The sequence below is a fragment of the Podarcis vaucheri genome (genome assembly GCF_965113315.1).
Source record: "Podarcis vaucheri genome assembly, chromosome: 15".
NCBI lineage: Eukaryota > Metazoa > Chordata > Lepidosauria > Squamata > Lacertidae > Podarcis > Podarcis vaucheri.
Window position 1 is genome coordinate 30,606,627 of NC_138753.1, and position 18,367 is coordinate 30,624,993.

Genomic DNA, 18,367 nt, shown 5'->3' on the forward strand with positions numbered 1-18,367 from the left:
TAAGAGTACAGGAAAAATGGGATGGCTGTGGTATTGCTGTAGTTAAGTCTTTTGAAAATGATGCAAGATCAGGATTGGGGGATGTGTGGGGAGCCTCCAGCTCTTGCTAGGCTACAACTCCCATCATCCCTAACCATTGGCCATGCTGGCTGCCAGGGCTGATGGGAGTATGTGGCATCTGGAGGGCTGCAGGCTTCCCACCCCAGTGTAGGAAATACCTTTAAAATATATTGTTTAGTCGTGTCTGACTCTTCGTGACCGCATGGACCAGAGCACGCCAGGCACTCCTGTCTTCCACTGCCTCCCGCAGTTTGGGCAAACTCATGCTGGTAGCTTCGAGAACACTGTCCAACCATCTCATCCTCTGTCGTCCCCTTCTCCTTGTGCCCTCCATCTTTCCCAACATCAGGGTCTTTTCCAGGGAGTCTTCTCTTCTCATGAGGTGGCCAATATATTGGAGCCTCAGCTTCAGGATCTGTCCTTCCAGTGAGCACTCGGGGCTGATTTTCTTAAAGATAGTGCAGCACAAATTATTGGGCCTGATGAAAAGCTAGTTAAATTGAACATCACTTACCGCAGACTTGCATAAATACGATCTCACTGCAGTGGCAGACTATGGAAGCAACAGCAGCGCGGTGGCAGAATCAAGTTATACATTGGGAGTACCTGTCTGTGTTTGCAGAGCCTAAGTGGTGCTCATTCTCTCCTCTTCCAGATCCGGTTTCCAGGAAAAGTGTGAAGTCTGCACATAGTACCAGGAACAGATACTCCAGTCAATGGACCCTCACCAAGTGTCAGGCCTCCACCCCAGCACGGACCCTCACCTCTGACTGGAGGACAGTTGGCTCCCAGCATGGCATCACGGTGACAGAAAGCGACAGTTACAGTGCCAGCTTATCCCAGGATACAGGTGAGTCAAGACAAGCGCATGTACTACAGAGCATGCTTCTTCTGGGGAATAAATACAGGCCCTCCTCTCTTGCTCTGGAGCCAAGCCCCACTATCTCAGCACCTTCACAGGGAGTGGGGCTGGGTGATAACTGGTTTTCAACATTGTGATATATCATCATATCTGAAATAAGGATGGAGCTAGGTAGAGGCATTGGCTGGCTTCACGGTTTTTCCCTCATTGTGATTTTTGCACATACAAAATCATGTTTTGCAGTATATTGTCAGGTGAATATATTGGTTTTGGATATACCACCCAGCCCTGAAGAAACACAGGCTTTTTTGCCCCAACCTCTGAGGGATGCATTCCTCAGTTTCCAAATAATCTTACCACACCCAGGAAGAGGTGACTAGAGTGCAACGGAACTTCTCCCATGGGTGCACCGAAAGGGCCTCCCATTTTCACACTGGTTCTTTAACTCCCAGTTTCTCCTTGCTTCCTTAGACAAAGGGCGGAACAGCATGGTGTCCACAGAGAGCGCCTCGTCCACTTACGAGGAGCTGGCACGCGCATACGAACATGCCAAGCTGGAGGAGCAGCTGCAGCATGCCAAGTTTGAGATCACCGAGTGCTTCATCTCTGACAGCTCCTCTGACCAGATGACCACGGGCACCAACGAGAACGCCGACAGCATGACCTCCATGAGCACCCCATCGGAGCCCGGCATCTGCCGCTTCACGGCCTCCCCGCCCAAGCCGCAGGACAGCGACCGCGGCAAGGGGGTAGCTGTGCCCATCCCTCACCGAGCAAATAAAAGTAAGTACTAGGCAACAGCAGTCTTGGGTACTGCCCCTGCCCTGAAATGGAGAGCATCATAGACAGCTGCACTGAATGAGAGAAAGGTGTGGGCAGCTGCGTAGCCCTGCCTGCGCTCCTCCAGATGTTTTGGCCTACAACTCCCATGATCCCTAGCTAACAGGACCAGTGGTCAGGGATGATGGGAACTGCAGTCCAAAACATCTGGAGGGCCAGAGGTTGGGGGTGCCTGGTGTAGCCCTTAATCCTCAGAGCTGTAGGCAGAGAATGCCCTCCTCACATAGACTGTTTTCTGGCCTAACATTTCTTTTGGGTAGCATTTCCTGTTTCAGCAACATCCCTGCCCCCAGTTGCTACCATGGCCCTTGCACTAAAGCGAGGGGCTTCTTGGCAGCCACTGTTCCTTCACTCACAGCCGGTCTTGACGGACTGGGCTGCTTGTCACCCTTCCGCTTGTGCTCTCCCCTGAATGTGGTCTGGCTTTGCAGAGCACGTTCCGGCTGAAAGCTGCCTTTCCTTTCACCCTCTTCTTTCTGCAGGCGACTACTGCAACCTGCCTTTGTACATGAAATCCGAAACTTTCTTCCGCAAGCCAGACCTTCATGACCCATGCCCAGTAGTGCCGCCCCGCGAGGCCTCCATCCGGAACCTGGCCCGGGCCTACCACACGCAGGCCAGGCACCTAACGTTAGACCCCAGCAGCAAAGCCTTGGCTGTGCCCCACGTGAGTGCAACCACGACTACCTTACCTCAGCGGACTCTGGCCATGCCTGGCTCAGCAAGTGCTGCTCCTCCTCCTCCTGCCGCCGCCGCCGCTGCTGCCGCCGCCGCCACCACGGCTACTGCGCCCGTAGCTGCCCCTGCCTCAAGCACTGAACCTGCTGCTGCTCCCAGTGCTGAGCCACGTTTGCCTCCCCACACCAAAATGGGGGGGTCTAGAGACTCGCTACTAGAAATGAGCACCTCTGGTATAGGGAGGTCCCAGAAACAGGGAGCTGGCGCCTACTCAAAATCCTATACACTGGTGTAGCAATGGACACAAGACAACACAGACTTTTACTCTTTTCCTGAGTTATTTATATTGAAATAAAAGAAGCTCTTGTACAGAATGGACTTTTTTTTGTATAAATGAAACTATTTTCTTCTTCTCCAAACCTGAGGGGGGAAATCAGCCAAGGTTGCAAAGCATTTGGTAATCTTTTTCACTGAAGGTTTTGCTGTTTCACATTGTCTTTGAAGAGAGCACAGAAGTAGACTGTGTGGCTCTCTTCTCTCTCCCCCTATCAAGCAACCCTGTTGGTTTTGAAGAGACTCCTTTGAGACACTGCATGTTGTTTTACTGTTTGGAAAACCATAGGATTTGCTTCAAGTTGCATCTGCCTCTGTGTTAATACATTTTTATATAAAAACAAAAAGCCAGCAGTGTGCAATAAAAGTTATGTTTCTATAACATCAGAGCCCTTTGTTTGCGGTGGGGCCAGATCCATCATGGCATGTAATGCAGGGCAGTCAAGAACTCTCCTGAATGTGGGAAAAGATCACACAAAGTGGGGTATCCACAGAGTTACACGGGAAAAACAACGTCCCTTTTATGACAGCAGTAATGTCTGCAGAAGAGAAGGAAACTGTCAGAAGGGACACTATAGCATAAGAGCTCTTGCTGTTCTAGAGTTTACTTGACCCAGAGGTACGCCCTGTAGTTCTTTACCTGCACAGTTATTAAAAGGCAGTGCATGTCACTGCGTGAAGCTAGCATGTGAACTCGCACACATGAAGCGGTTTGTAGTTTTATACAAACACCTCTTAAACATTACCAGCTATTCAAAAGCTCAGATTAAATTCCACCTGCCTTAGAAATGTCGTTTCCCTTTCAAAGCAAGTAAAACCCAGCTTGTCTAAAGGGGCTAGCTATACAGCACAAAGAGGCAACATGCCGCCATTTGCTTCCTGGAAATAGAGGCAGCTCTTTTGACGGGCAGGTGCCAATAAAGGGCAAATGACCATCAGTCTTGGTTTTTTGTTTCTACAGGTGGGGGAAATAGCTGGGCATTTATACATCAGGCACTTAAACTGTATTCTGCTAGCCCTGCTTACTAGCAACCAAGTTTCATAGGGCATGAAGGTTTGCACACAAGAAGATGGCAGTGGTGCAAGACAGTGTCAAATTGAACAGGGCTATGTTCCAAAAACCAATTTTAGAAGCGTTTCCCTTAGTTCCATAGCAGAGGGCCAACCTCCTGCCCCAGATGTGGCACTCTGCCACCCTCCACTCAAGGAGGGTAAACATTTAGCCTCTTCTATAACTGTGCTGCAGCTCATCCTTAACCAAAGCTCTGCACCTAAGCACCAATTTGCAATAAAACCTCACCTAGAAAGCCATCAGCAAATGTGGCACAAGGCCATCCCCATCCAGCAGTTGTCTTACTCACAAAGCGGTCAGGGCCCCTCATGTGTGATCTAGAGACTGCAACGCATTTTTAGAGGACGGCAGAAAACTTCAAGACACTCGGCTATACAGAAAAGCTGTCCAAAAGTTGAGTAAAGACAGGCTTTACTAGCACACAAAGGTCTTTTCCCCCTTTCGTCCCACCCACCCCTTTCTCCAAAACCCATGCTTCTCTTGCTCCCAAATATGGCGGAAGCTGGCTTCTACTTTCCATGCTTGTGTTGGTGATATTTACGATAGTGAGTCTGGATGGTCACAGCTGCCCTCTCGGTTGGATCACTCACTTCCTCGCTCCTGCTGCTGCTGGATACAGGGCTGGAGTCACCTAGGGATACAAGGGAAGGACAGCTCACTAGGAGAAAGGGCATTGCCGGCAAAATCAGAGCAGCCAACACCACCCGGGCCGGGATGGAGAAGGCAGAAAACAAGCCAGAACTGAAGAGGTGAAGTGCAGCTGGGAGGAGAAATGCAGTGTGGGTCCCTTGCCGTATTTGGATGTTCATGGTAATGATTACTTGAGCTTCCCACCCACAGGATCCATGCGCTTGGGAGCATGTCTGCAGTGAGAGCTTGCCAAGGAACATGGACCGCCCTTGCGCCTGCGAGACAACACCTGGAGCATTTAGGCTGTCCTTGTAAACTGAAATGCTGAGGGCATGCAGTGGGTTGCCCCTGCTGCTGAGATGTCCCTGAAAGTCCAAGGCACTACTCTTACCTCACACAGTGACCAGTGTGCATCATCTCCCAGCCAGCTGCCCTACAGGAAAGCTGCTCTCTGCCTAAAACTGTCTGGCTCGGGAGATGTTGGCTGAACACCCTCACCCTGCAAGCGACACAATGGAGGTAGCAAAGCAACGAGATGGCAGACAGAGCAGAGCATTTTAGTGTAACGCTTACGTCGGTCACTGTCCTTGCAAAGAATGGGTGCTTATCCAAGCCCCCTTCAACGTCATGGTTGAAGGTGTTTTTCTAGGCTATAGCTAGGCCCCAGAGACAGCTCTAGAAAAGGTGGTGTGCTCATGTGTGATCTGTGGGGCTGGGAGGCCTCCAACTTTAGCACCTGAGGTGAGGAGGGCTCTAATACCAGCAGGCAACTGGGGACCACCCCCGCCAGACTGCAGATCTGCAGCATGAACTGCACAGCCACGCGTATTAGGAGCAGATGGTGCTGCCGAGAAAAGCAAAAACACAAAGCAGGTGCTCTTTGTGCTTTCCCCCCAAAAGGGGGGGAGGGGAAGCCTGGAATGCAATACCTTAAGCGTCTTCCCACCTCCAGCTGTACAGAATATATTACTGTTGTTGTTGTTATTATTATTAAGCATCTGTTTGTTGCTTTTCACAAAAGAATCTCAAAGCAACTTAATAACCAGACAAAATACAAACAGGTAAAATCAATTAAAAGACAACACTGCAAAAAATTTGTAAACTCCCGGTGTCTGAAGGTAGGCTTGTTTTGGGAAGGTAGGCTTGTTCTGGCAAAGCCCTTCAGTAGTATAGCTGCTTCCACCTAGTGCAGAGACTACGCTGCAATTGGCCAAGCAAAGAAGCTCCTCTCGCCTCTTCCTATTCCGAGCTCAAGTCTACTATGGTGCAGGGAGTGATCACTCAAAGCCAGGTCTATATCATTCTTCTGGGGACAAAGGTTGTTTCCTGCAAAGTGTTTACTCCAAGCCCTGCCTTGTTGCACCCATGTTACACTCAGTCTCCCTGAGTCCATGCAGTTATCAGTACGTAGCAAGGCCAAGCTCTCCCCTTCCCTTAAAAAAATATGCAACTTCACAAAAAGCCCATCACGCCAAAGCATGGCAGGAGCAGAAGTAATCACCCACTATCAAGGGGTAAGGGGGAGTAAAAATATGGAATTTAGTGACATCAACCCAAGAGACCTGACTAGCTTGTTCACCAGTGTTTGTTAAAACAACAACAACAACCCTACTCTTTAATTTTCTCTGTGGACATTACAAATTTAATCTCATTTGGTCACTTGCAGAAAAAGAGTGCATTCTCTGCACCCGCCATTCCAGCTCACCACCTCTAATCCGATTATCATGCAAGAGGCACTGAGAATAGCAACATGAAAAGCCTATTTGCTCAGGACATGACTTTGAACCATGGCTGCAAATTGTCCAACTATACCAAAGGGGGTGCGAGGTGTGGCCACGGGCATTGGGGGCAGGCAGGGAGATGTCTCATGGAGGAGGGAAGCATCTGAATGCACAAAGTGTGTGTGTGTGTGTGTTTGGGGGCGGGGGAAGAATCCAGCACGGTCTGAATAGATCCACTGATTGAGATAAATGCTGGAGGAAAGCAGTGTGTGTGTGTGTGTGTGTGTGTGTGTGTTGCCTGCTTTTTTATTTTTTATTTAAAGAGAGGCTCCTTCATACACCAAAAACAGTGGCAGGCTAGTTAGAAATCCCTGTCCTCCCCCACTCAGTGCCTGTTGACCCTGAGTTTGCGGTACTCTCACCTCTTCGTCCTGCGACCCCGTAGATATTGTTCTGCCGAGAACACCCACCTTTCTGGAAAGAAGAAGCAAAGTCTAAACAGACAGACAAGGGGGACTGTGGTGCTCAGCCAAAGGAGCCAGCATGATCACTGCTGGCCAGTCATGCTCCAGAGAAGTTCACAAGCAGAGCAAGATGAAAAGAGCCACCCCCATTGTATGACCCCACAGCATTTAGCAACCGGAAAGCTGCATGTCACCAACCTGGGTAGTAGCTGCTGATAACAGATGTTCCTGAGCATGAATTAGTTTGACCCCGTTACAAAGGGACCCCGGGGAGAGGCCTCTGGTGGCACTTCCCTTTATTAAGTCTGGTTATTGAAGCAATCCCAGCATCAACTGCTGAGTACAAGTTTCAAGCAAGCTGGAAACAAGACCCAAGTGGGTTTGGTCTGGTTTTCGCTCAGGGTTAAAAATCACTGTTGCTGCAGCAACATGGGCCAAGAGAGTCTTCATGCATATTCATGCATGAACAGTTCCATATTCTGCCTTAAGAACTGCCTTAAGGGGGGAGGGAGCCACAATAACTACTGTGCTGCAGCTAGCAGCATCCTCCTCTGTACTTCTTCCTCTTCTGTAGCCCCCTCCCCGTCAAGAGGGCCTATTCCTCCTCCTCCTCTTGGCTTTCATTTGCAGCATTTCCCTCCAAATATCCCGACACCTTTCCAGGAACTGAGCCTTTGTCTCCCTTGCCCTTCTCTTTGCATCCATCTTCATCAGACAGAGGAGCCAACCCAAGTTTGAAAGGGAACAGCCATGCTCATTTCCAAAGCCTCCAGTGGCCGTCACTAGTAGGAAAAGAGACATACCCCACTGTCTCTGCTGGCACGGCGACCCGGAGTCACGCACTGGACCTGCCATGGCAAGGGCTGGTGAACAAGGTAGGGCAGCGGCTCCTCCTGGAACAGGCTGTTGCCAAGCTGGGCAGAAAGCAGAAGAGTACAGGTTCATATTAAGCAAAACCAGGGCTCCGCCTTGTCCCTTCCCCTCCAACATACCCCCTACTTTTACCCATTTACAGGTGTCACTATCACGAGGGACCCCCATGTTTCAGAAGACAAAGCAACCACAATGCCCACTCCAGAATCTCCTGGTGCAGCAGAAAATAGAAGCAGCCCTATCATCTATGGGACTGCAATTTCAGCATCGATTCCCGACAACAAAGGGTCCCTGAGTGGCTTGCCCAGCACCTCGAGGCCTCTCTGGCAGAACCTCTTCTTGGGCCACAGAGGCAAGTCCACCTGCCCACGGGATTTAGGAAGAGCCAGACAAGAGGGAAGTTGGGCCCCAAGGCAGCGCCAGGACCCTCAAGCAAGTCATCCAGATGGGAAACAGCAAACTCTGCTTCCTGCAACTTGGAAGGTGCTGCTTGGGCCAGCCAGAGGCTTGCAGTTTGTGCAAAAGCTCCTGGCATGGCCCTGCAGCTGCTGGAACCCCCCACCTCAGCAGCCCAAATCAAGCTGCCCCACTTGCTCCTCTACTGGTATCACACATGGTACTGCTGGGCAACACCCAGCTTGCAATAGATTAAATTCCTAGAATGAAGCCTCGAGCTCCAGCTTTCGGGAATGCCATGTTGGGTGGAACCGGCACCCTCCTTTCTAGTAACATCACAGCAAAACTACACCCCCCTCCCATGCCCAAATAAACCACAGGGAAGGGAGCCATCTTCTGCTTTGCTTTCTGTCATTACTTCCTAAGGCCTTGCTCTAGAATGAAAGAAGTACTGACCTGACCCAATGCTTTCACCATGAAATAGAGTGCCGTCATCAGTGTCCCCAGCATGGTGAGAGAAGTCAAGAAGCCCCCCACAGAAGGCCAGCGTGCCTCAGGTCAGTCCGTGACGAGCCACACTCCTGGTGCGTCAACAGGGCCAGCCGCTGCCAAATGTCCTAATGAGCTTAGAGAGAAGGCCTGTCCTATTTGAAAAACCTGCTGCCCTTGGGAGCCTCTAATCTCCAAACACTTAGGCCCAAAGAGCGTCACGTTTCCATTCACTCTCTGTCTCGCACACACATGGAGAGCACTGGGCAGGAGTAGATCAGGGATTAGGAGTCAAGAGGGAGGCTTGTGGTTTTATTTGCTTTCCCGGGGATTGCACTCCGAGCAAGGGGCTGCATTGCCACTGAAAACAGAGGAAGCGTACAAAAAAATCTGCCAATAAAGGGATTCTCTATTTATGGCTTATCAGAAGGCAGAATTCCGCAGCCAGCAAAAGGGCAGTGTGGTTTGTCTATTGAGTGCATTTCACATTTTTCAGACGTTTGTGGATGTAGCTATCGGTAACAGCGACTTTCTCCTCCATCCCTATCCTCCTCCATGAGGGCTTCTGCATTGACTGCAGAACAGAAATCTGGCAGCTGGAAAAGTGGAAGGCTCAAGAAACAGTGAGTGGATGGGGGATACCAGGTGAAAGGGCAGGAGGAGGAGCAAGTACCCACTAGATCTAATGCAGTGGAGAAAAAAAGGGGCAAAACCAACACAGATGTACAAGCGTCCATTTAATTGGTATACAAAATACAGCCAGTAGCTGACGGCCTACACCAGTTCTCTTGCCATAACACACACTTTGACACAAGACAAGGATGTAAGCCCTTTCTATTGCTTGGGTACACTCCAGAAGGGGACCCTCATAAAGCTATAAGGTGCTGTGAAGGAACCATAGGAGAGCAGCAGGACAACTCGCAGCGGAGATCTGCATGGAGAAATGTCAGGAACGGAGGGAAGAGAATGGAGAGAAGCCCCTGGGCATGCTGAGCGTGGGTGTTGCTGAAGCACCCGCTCTGGGGGCATGCTGCCCTCTTTGTGCCTTAAAAGCCAGAGCCAGCTGGAACCTCAAAAGTAAGACAGCAGCCAGACATCTGGCCTAAAAAAAATGAGGGACACACACAAGATTAAATTTTCCGGAGGAAGCTTCGGCAAAGAGCTTCCACTACTTTCAGTAGGTACACTGGAGTTCACATGTGGCCGCTGCCCACCTGATTTTGTGGCTCCAGCACAAGCACATGTGGCTCTGGGACCAGCTGGGAATACCGGAGAGCCCCTGCTGTCGCCCTCAGGAGCATTTGCCCAGCTAGCTCTGCTGCTTGGAAAGCTAGATAACCTGAGCAGGGAAGGGAGCCTGCGAGACCCAATGAAAACTGGAAGATTCGGCAAAGTAGGAAATTCAAGTGCAACCAGCTCTTCTTGCCTGCTTCAGCCTCCGCTGCTCTCCACCCTCATAGGAGTTGCAAACTGCTCACCCAAGCCCGAAGGAGGATATCTGGGCTGGCTGGCTGTGTGTGTGAGTGTGTGTGTGTGTTGCAGCTTTGGAAGACAAGACTTGCTTCAGATAAAAATATTTTGGAATAGAAGCCAATAGCCAGAAGACACTGTTGCATTCAGGACTGGGAGAGGCGGCAGCAGCAGCAGCACAGGCAAAGCAGCTCAAGGCTTCAAGGTTTTGCCATTTTGCTGTTCATGCTCTCTCAGGCACTGTCCTCCTCTGGGAAATTATCACCTCCTTCCCTCAAGGAAAGTGATTTCACCTCCCGGCCACTTCCTCGAGTTAACAGAAGACCAACCAGAAAGCTACTGGTTAATAATGCTTTGATTGTTTCCCCCACTGAATTCATGGCCTGTCTTGTGCATTTGGACCAGGCAAATCTCCTGCAGCTGCCCTTCTCTTCAAAGAGCCAGGCTCGACGGCCCGGACACGGCTCAAGAAAGCAGGCAAGGAGGCTGCCAGGTACAGGGGAAATGCCATGTATTGTCAAGCAGGGAGAACTCCCAAGTCTTTGCTGCTGGGAACTGCCTTTCAGTTGGACTTTGCCCAGTGGTTCAGAAGTTGTAGACCTCGAGTCGGTTGCTCTTGTCCAGTCTGAGCTGAAGCAAACCAGTGCTGCTGGTCAAGGGCTTTGAGGGACTTGGCAGGAGAGGGCTGACGGTCTGGGTGAAGGAAAAGCCCAAGAACATAGCAGAGGGGATCAGAGGCTGAGGATGCATTCCACTCATGACAAAGGTGATGTAGCTCAACAATCCTTACAGCAGTGGTCGACTGCACAGGAGCCAGAAACTGCTGCAGGAAGCCACCATGAGAGAAGCCAGAAACTGCTGCAGGAAGCCACCACGAGAGGCAGCTCAGACTGCGCCCTCTGCTGTCAAGCAATTAAATCCCTGCTTACCCCCCCCCCCCACTATACTGCTTTAGAAGGCACAAGGTGATGTGCACAATGCAATAAAAATGCTTTTTAAAACAGTACCAAGTAGGCACCCAGCTGGGAAAGACAAAAATGTCTACATTTGCTTTTCAGAAAGTGCAGATCATTCCACAGAACAGGGCCACACTAAAAGACCTTCTGAAAGTTACTGTGGAGCAGGCTGCTGATCTCTTGGGAACCTTTAAGAAAAACTCTCCTGCAGTGACAGCAGTGACCTACTGGGTATTGTAAGAGATAAGGCAGCTTCTCAGGTAGCCTAGTCCTGAGTTGTATAGGGCCTTACATGCTAGCACCAACACGTTGAACTTGGCCCAGTAGCAGGCTGGGAGCCAATGCAAGTCCCGCAAGCAAGGCGCTATATGCTGGAGGTAGCTTGTTCTGCAGCAATTGCAGCCTCCAAACCAAGCTCAAGGGTAGCCTCACAGAGTTCACTGTAGTAATCCAACCTTGAGGTTACCAACACAGGGAAAACTGTGGTCAAGTACAGACTGAACGTATTGCTGGGTTGTTAAACACCCACCCATATAGATGGGTTCAAACATCATTTCTGCAGGCTATCTGTTTCTTTGGGGAGGTTGCTAAAGTTTGAGCAGGCAACTAAGTGCTTTGAGGTTCTGGTCCTAAGAGAGAGGCCAGGCAAGAACAAAAGGATACACTCTGGAATCCTGCTTGAAGCTTTCTAGCCATTTCTTGTTGGCTTCAATCATGCTCTGGATGTTCGGCTTCTCCGCCCCACGGCGCTGGAGCAGGCGGACTTGCTCGCTGTCAAGAAGCAGAAGGGTGGAGGGGATGAATAATGAAGAGAAGAATGGTCCTTCTGGATCAGGCCAGTGGCCCACCTAGTCTAACATCCTGTTCTCAAAGTAGCCAACAAGAATCAATCAAGTGCCCTAAAAGTGTAGGTATCAAGGAGCACGCTAAGAATGAGGTAGTGCAGCAGTCAAGCAAGGTGGTGTTGGAGGTGTTTAGGGAGAATGAGACATCCTAGTGGACTATTCAGGCCACTGCCCTCTCCAGAAAATGTGCTGCTGGCCCTTTCAGATACAAGGTGTTCCCACTTCCCCTAATGTGAAGGCAAGGGGGAAGAAGGGTATTTCACAAGACAAAATGATTCTTCTAGAACAGGGTGTAGTGCCTTAGAACAGGGATGTCCAACAGGTCGATTCACAATCAACTGGTAGAACTCCGCAAGGTTTTGGTAGATCACGGTCGATCTCTGGCTCCCTTTCCTTAGCGCCGGAAAACTGACTCCTGCCACGCCCCCTCGGCCCGCCCTCCATTGTTGTATGATTTCTGGAAGGGAAGACGGAGCTTCCTCTGTGCTGTTTTGATCCATAGTGATCTTTTTGTGAGTGACTTTACCCCTTTTGTCCCTTGCCTTTAACCTCCCAAAAACAGAAATCCCCCCAAAAAATCTTTTTTAAAAACCTCTAAAAAGGGGAGCTTTTCTCCTCCCTAAAGAAAGCTCAACAACCTCAAGCTGAACCCCCCCAAAACGGGGGTAGATCACTGCTAGTTTTAATTCTGAAAGTAGATCCTAGTCTCTTGAGAGTTGGCCACCCCTGCTTAGAATATCCAACTATTTAGCCTGACTGGTCAGTTGTCAGCAGTATAAAGATGCCTTACCCAGGTGACACGTAGCCCAACGTGCCATCCAGAGGTCCAGGACTTCCAGAGGACAGAGGGAACCTGCCTGGAACAGAAGAGAGTATCAGTTTTTAGCCCAGCATGGGACTGCCAGGCTACCACTGCCCTGCCACTTGACGTGCATGCGTATGGGTCAGAAGCAACTCCTGCTTTCCCTCTTAAGGAGAGATGAAGCAGGGCATTCAAGGACCTCCAAAGGTCCCTGCAGGGTGAAGGGCTGGCTTGTCCCGCGACTCTTCTGTTTGGGAGGAGCTCTCAAACTCCCAGGCTGAACAGAAAAGAGCAAAAACTTCTCTTGTAAACAAGTTGGTCACCCAACGAAACAAAAACCATAAAAAATGGCGAATGCAGTTCAGTGTAAGCTAATGTAAAGTGATGAATACTGGGTCAAAAATTCCTAATTTCACATATATGTTTCTGGAATCTGAACTGGCAGTAACTAACCAGGAACGGGGACGCGGGTGGCGCTGTGGGTTAAATCACAGAGCCTAGGACTTGCTGATCAGAAGGTCGGCAGTTCGAATCCCCATGACGAGGTGAGCTCCTGTTGCTCGGTCCCTGCTCCTGCCAATCTAGCAGTTCAAAAGCACCTCAAAGTGCAAGTAGATAAATAGGTACCACTCCGTCAGGAAGGTAAATGGCGTTTCCGTGCGCTGCTCTGGTTCGCCAGAAGTGGCTTAGTCATGCTGGCCACATGACCCGGAAGCTGTATGCCGGCTCCCTCGGCCAATAAAGCGAGATGAGCGCCGCAACCCCAGAGTCGGCCACGACTGGACCTAATGGTCAGGGGTCCCTTTACCTTTAACCAGGAATGAGACCTTGGGGTCATAGTGGATAGCTCAATGAAGATGTCAATCTGGTGTGCAGGAGCCGTGTAAAGGGCAAATTCTATGTTAGGCCCCATTAGCAAAGGGGCTGAAAAATGAAACAGCCAGTATCACACTTCCCCTTTGGAAACTAAGATCTCAGGCCATTAGGTGTTGTTGCTGCATTCAAAAACCAAAGAAAGAGACCTCTCTCTCCCTGCACCTCTGCCCTAAGCCCTCTCCACTCCATGTATATTTGCAATTTCCCATTGGCTCATAACTGCCATTAGGACCCTCTGAATACTCCAAAAGAACAAAACGCTGACACATTCTCACCTGGGAAATACTTGCGCCACTTTTCCATCAGCATGGCGTCTACTGACTGGCCTGCCGGAGCAGAGGGGCTGGGACCTGAGCCAGCCCAGACCCACTGGGGGATAGTGTTGGGTACAGGCGGTGTGGCAGAATGGGAATCTGCCAGAGGGCTACAGGTAGCTATGGGAACTCTATCTCTAGGCAATGTGGAGGTGGGAGCCTGGGTGGAAGTGAAGAGGGGAAGCGGCTGGTTGCAGAAGGAACTCAGGTGCTGGAGGACAACCATCAGGTCACTGGTGAGGCGCTGCAGCGAGTTGGCCAGGTACTGGATCTCATCAAAGGGAAGGAACTGGTGGTCTGGTTTCATGTCAGCGACTATGGGGAGAGAGGAAGAGAGAGAGTGACGTAGCCAGAGACTATGCAGTAGAGAACATTTTCACCTGCAAGTCTGAAACCAACCCACAGCTCACACACGACAGGCAGAGTCCAAGTAGTTCACCCCATCCCTGGACAAAAGAGGCAAGGTTAGACTTTACCGTGGCTTCCTAGGATAGGAAGTGTGCAAAGCTCAGCAGCCAAGGGAGAATGTGCTTAGTGATGTTAAATTCTCAAGAATATTCTCGAGAATATTCTTGATTAAAGAGAATATTACAGAATTTTCATTTAAAATAGAATACAATGCCCAGCAATGTAACTGGATCAAAAAACTCATTACTCATTGCTTACACTGGCAATATCACAACTTGACTTATTATTTACTAGATTTTTAAAATGTGGGTTGTAAAACTGGTTCTTACGTTAGAATTTACAGTTTGTGGAGAATATTCTCTGGAGAATTTTCTAGCAGAGAATATTCTTATTCTCGATTCTCTGGAGAATATTCTCACCTCAAATCACGAAATGTGCTGACCCCCAAAATGCCACATGGCATTTCTGGTCACCCCAGGAGGGCAGAAGGGAGGGAGTGCTGACAAAATGGAAGGCAACATCTCCCAGTTGAGAGGCCAAGAACTGGGGCAGAGCAAGAGAAAGGGAAAGCGCCAGACCCATTTCACCGCCAAAGGAACTTCTAACATAAAAGGTAAAGGTACCCCTGCCCGTAGGGGCCAGTCGTGTCCGACTCTAGGGTTGTGCGCCCATCTCACTTAAGAGGCCGGGGGCCAGCGCTGTCCGGAGACACTTCCGGGTCACGTGGCCAGCGTGATGAAGCTGCTCTGGCGAGCCAGCACCAGTGCAGCACACGGAAACGCTGTTTACCTTCCCGCTAGAAAGCGGTCCCCATTTATCTACTTGCACTTTGACGTGCTTTCGAACTGCTAGGTGGGCAGGAGCTGGGACCGAACGACGGGAGCTCACCCCGCCGCGGGGATTCGAACCGCCGACCATGCGATCGGCAAGCCCTAGGCACTGAGGTTTTACCCACAGCGCCCCTAACTTCTAACATGTTTCCCTCTAAAACACAGCTAGTTAGGGGGCACCTTAGAGATGGCAGGTTGGTGTAAAATGGGCAAAAAGGCACTGAATGCTGGTACTGTGATGCCACTCAGAGCATTTAAAAAAAGCGAACTCTTACCTTTGCGGAGAGGTTCATCTGTGTTCATCACACCACTGGTGTCTTCCGAGTCAGTGACATCAAAGGTCACCACCTTCTTGCAGGCCATTCCCTTCAGTGTATCTTCATCAGAGAGCTGGGAGAAGGAAAGAGGACTTCCTTACTACTCTAGTGAGCACTTCCTGCCAGCTAGAAGGCAAAGCAGAGGCTCCAGGGCCAACTTTTCCAGGCAGTCAGGAAAAAGGATGCCAACCCAGGTTCTCACAACTAACGTGTCTCTTCCCCTGCTCCTTATTATTTAAATATTCGCTTTATATTTCCATTTTATTTTGCTCCATTGAAATGTTTTCCATAAAAACCAGTGTAAAATAACCAGCTTAACTTGTCCCTTACTCACAAATTCTACTTTTCCTTATGAGAAGTTTATGGGGTCCCCGTTCCATGTGACTGGCAGAAGTAGGGATGGAAGCTCCCTCCCTACCCCCAGAGGAGAGATCCTAAAAGCTGCTCCCCATTTTGGCCTTTTCCAGGACACACTCACAACGCAGGAGTGCTCTGGAGCTCCTGTCCTGCTTCTGGGTTTCCCAGAGGCATCTGGTCATACACTGTTAGAACAGGATGTTGGACTAGATGGGCTACTGGCCTCTTCCAGTTCCTGTACAAGCTGAACTCCATGCTATTCCAGGCAGGTTGGAAGACAAAGATGGCCACTCCGGTTGGTCCAAAGATAGCAGGCACCCCTATTAGGTAAAGGTAAAGGACCCCTGACAGTGAAGTCCAGTCGCGAATGACTCTGGGGTTGCAGCGCTCATCTCGCTTTACTGGCCGAGGGAGCCAACGTTTGTTTGTCCGCAGAAAAGTTTTCTGGGCCATGTGGCCAGCATGACTAAGTTTCTTCTGGCAAAACCAGAGCAGCGCACGGAAACGCCGTTTACCTTCCTGCCGGAGCGGTACCTACTACTTGCACTGACGTGCTTTCGAACTGCTAGGTTGGCATGAGCTGGGACCGAACAGCGGGAGCTCACCCAGGATTCGAACCGCCAACCTTCCGATCAGCAAGCCCTAGGCTCAGTGGTTTAGACCACAGGGCCACCCACGTCGGAAGGCACAAATGGAAGCAGAGTGGCTCAAGCACCCCCAGGGGATTTACACCCTGGAAAGCAGCTAAGGCAGTATACAGTTCCTTCCCAAGACAATCCTGGCAAGATCTTGGACCAGTTGCTTCAGTGGGCTCTACTCCTGACGCCTCTTCTCCACTCTGGCTTGCAAGAACAGGCATGGCTCAAGCAATGTGGAGATACCTCTTCCAGCGAGGACATCAGCTGGCTCAGGACTTCCTCGGTCTGCTTCACCAGCCCTTTCCCCTTCTGCATGGTGGTGTTCATCTCATCCAGCGTCTTCTCTTCCTGGGGAGGAGGAAGCATCTCGTTATTTTTCAGCATCATTCTGATGACTGCTGACAATGGCAGTGAAAGAACCAACAAATGCTGTTTGATTTCCCCCAGGACTTTAAAAGTGTGTTTTGAGCTAGTTTTAACTCTGTCGCGATTTTAATTTTTTGCTGCTTTTTTATTTCACTTAGTATTGTTTGCACTGTGCCTTGGGAGTGGACAAACAAACAAACAAACAAACAAGAATGGTGAAATACTAAGGCCCAAATGAAACACAGTGTTTTCTCAGGATGGGGATAAAATGGAGAGAGAAGCCAGGTTTCTGCAACACACAGTGAGGATTTGTGAATGTTATACAACAGTATTTTAATTGTCAGATTTTGCTGGGTGATTTTATTGTACTGAACCTTTCAGATTTTTGTCTATATGCCAATAAATGAAACACACAAGGTTTATGGGAACCCTATGGGTGCAAACACCCACACAGCCCCTGCTCTACGGCTTGCTTCCACCTGCTGCTGTTGTTCCATTCCTCCCTGACTTGCAGCAGAATGGCCACTGCCAAAGAGCTGCTTTAATTCTTCCAAGAGGCAAATGCCAAAATGGGCACAGGTGTGCACATCCACCACACTGTAAGACAGTCTTCCCTTCCAACCAATTCTCATTGGAGAATAGCACAAAACCAGCTTGTCTACCATGCTGGAGTCCAGGAGGGAGGGTCAGTCTGTGTCTCCCCACCCACCCTGTGAGGCTGGCCACTATCCAGCAGGCTTGATCAGAATCAGCCCAATTCTTTTCAGGGCTGCAACTCACCGTTTCCAGGCTCTTGCGTACGCCATCCAGCCGCTGGAAGCGTCCAAAGTCTTGAGCGGTCCCTGGTGCCTTCTGCGGGTCGAAAGGCCAATGTTGCTTTGCTGCTCTCAAGGCAGTTTGCCTTCTGTGCATGGAGCGAGTATTGCGCACCAAGAACTCCTTGGCTGTCTTCAAGGTAGCTCCTTCAGCAAAAACGGTGCGCTGCACCCTGCAGGGAGGGAAGATTTGAGCAAGGCTTCTTGACGGGTCCCAAAAAACACCAAGCCACGTTCCTTCAACTCTGAAGTAGCCCATGCTATGTGGGGCTCTCAGAGAACAGCACCATCAGCCTCCCATGGGGAGGCCAACCAGCCAAACCCCACTGCTTTGCCCTCAACAACTGTCCAAGCAGCACATTCGGCTCCGCATGGAGCATCACAGGTTTCCTTCACTTACTGTTCCAGAAGGACACTCTTTTCTTCATTGCCCTTTGAAGTCGACATCTCTCCAGGGGAGGGCTGGAGGGTTTAATGATTATTAAAATCTGTTAATTAACAGGCAAATAAATGCTGAACCCCATTCTGCCCACAGAAAATGATGGCACCTGGGACTAAAATTATGCAATCATCAACAACAAGGTGGACCTAGATTTCAAAATGGGCCAACAATTATTTGAGAACACAGCCCATTCCCAAAGTTCATCCTCTTCTATCCATCATTGCAGTTGTAAATCACCTTTGAGCCCCAACTCTCTGGAGCCTGCGAAGCATTGGATGAAATTGCCTCCTTTCAGGGATGGAGAAAAGACCCTCTCTTCCTTAGTGTTATTTTACACATTTACATGGAATCTTCCTTGGGGACTTCTAAAAATCCATGCATAACGATGGCACATAAATAATGATCTCACTACTAAAACCCTTGGATAGGCCATTCTGCCACTATAAATTTCATTTTCAGAGAGTTCACAAGTCTGCTGTCAATGATAAGTGAAACCGACACATTTTAAGAATA

The 18,367-nt window shown here is 49.9% G+C and overlaps 3 protein-coding genes across 6 annotated transcripts in view; 1 reads left to right on the forward strand and 2 right to left on the reverse strand.

Moving 5' to 3' along the window:
- Positions 1–2,818, forward strand: part of DSCAML1 (DS cell adhesion molecule like 1) — a 162,281-nt gene extending 159,463 nt beyond the window's left edge. The window contains exons 31-33 of the mRNA XM_082200201.1: positions 716–910; positions 1,394–1,705; positions 2,245–2,818. Coding sequence (XP_082056327.1) covers positions 716–910; positions 1,394–1,705; positions 2,245–2,735 — 998 coding nt within the window. The 3' untranslated portion in view covers positions 2,736–2,818. The remainder of the gene's footprint in view (positions 1–715; positions 911–1,393; positions 1,706–2,244) is intronic.
- A 487-nt stretch (positions 2,819–3,305) lies between these two features.
- On the reverse strand, positions 3,306–8,992 carry LOC309519588 (uncharacterized protein). The gene is made up of 4 exons (XM_082200738.1): positions 8,386–8,992; positions 7,464–7,574; positions 6,619–6,670; positions 3,306–4,476 (listed from the first exon to the last, which is right to left on the reverse strand). The coding sequence occupies exons 1-4, from the start codon at positions 8,437–8,439 to the stop codon at positions 4,355–4,357; spliced, it is 339 nt and encodes a 112-aa protein (XP_082056864.1). The 5' UTR covers positions 8,440–8,992; the 3' UTR covers positions 3,306–4,354.
- A 150-nt stretch (positions 8,993–9,142) lies between these two features.
- Positions 9,143–18,367, reverse strand: part of CEP164 (centrosomal protein 164) — a 36,644-nt gene continuing 27,419 nt past the window's right edge. For 3 of the 4 annotated variants that reach the window (XM_082200208.1, XM_082200205.1, XM_082200206.1), the window contains 8 exons: positions 17,813–17,874; positions 17,378–17,585; positions 16,475–16,579; positions 15,195–15,309; positions 13,643–13,996; positions 12,480–12,546; positions 11,508–11,615; positions 9,143–10,573 (listed from right to left, as the gene is read on the reverse strand). In XM_082200208.1, coding sequence (XP_082056334.1) covers positions 10,474–10,573; positions 11,508–11,615; positions 12,480–12,546; positions 13,643–13,996; positions 15,195–15,309; positions 16,475–16,579; positions 17,378–17,585; positions 17,813–17,874 — 1,119 coding nt within the window. In that variant the 3' untranslated portion in view covers positions 9,143–10,473. The remainder of the gene's footprint in view (positions 10,574–11,507; positions 11,616–12,479; positions 12,547–13,642; positions 13,997–15,194; positions 15,310–16,474; positions 16,580–17,377; positions 17,586–17,812; positions 17,875–18,367) is intronic. The other variant, XM_082200207.1, reaches the window with a different exon arrangement.

Coding starts and splice junctions, on each gene's coding strand:
- LOC309519588 (XM_082200738.1), bottom strand. CDS start 8,439: ATGCTGGGGACACTGATGACGGCACTCTATTTCATGGTGAAAGCATTG. Junction 7,575..8,385: donor TGGTGAAAGCATTGGGTCAG/GTCAGTACTTCT, acceptor CTTTCTGCCCAG/CTTGGCAACAGCCTGTTCCA. Junction 4,477..6,618: donor CGGGGTCGCAGGACGAAGAG/GTGAGAGTACCG, acceptor TTGTATCCCTAG/GTGACTCCAGCCCTGTATCC.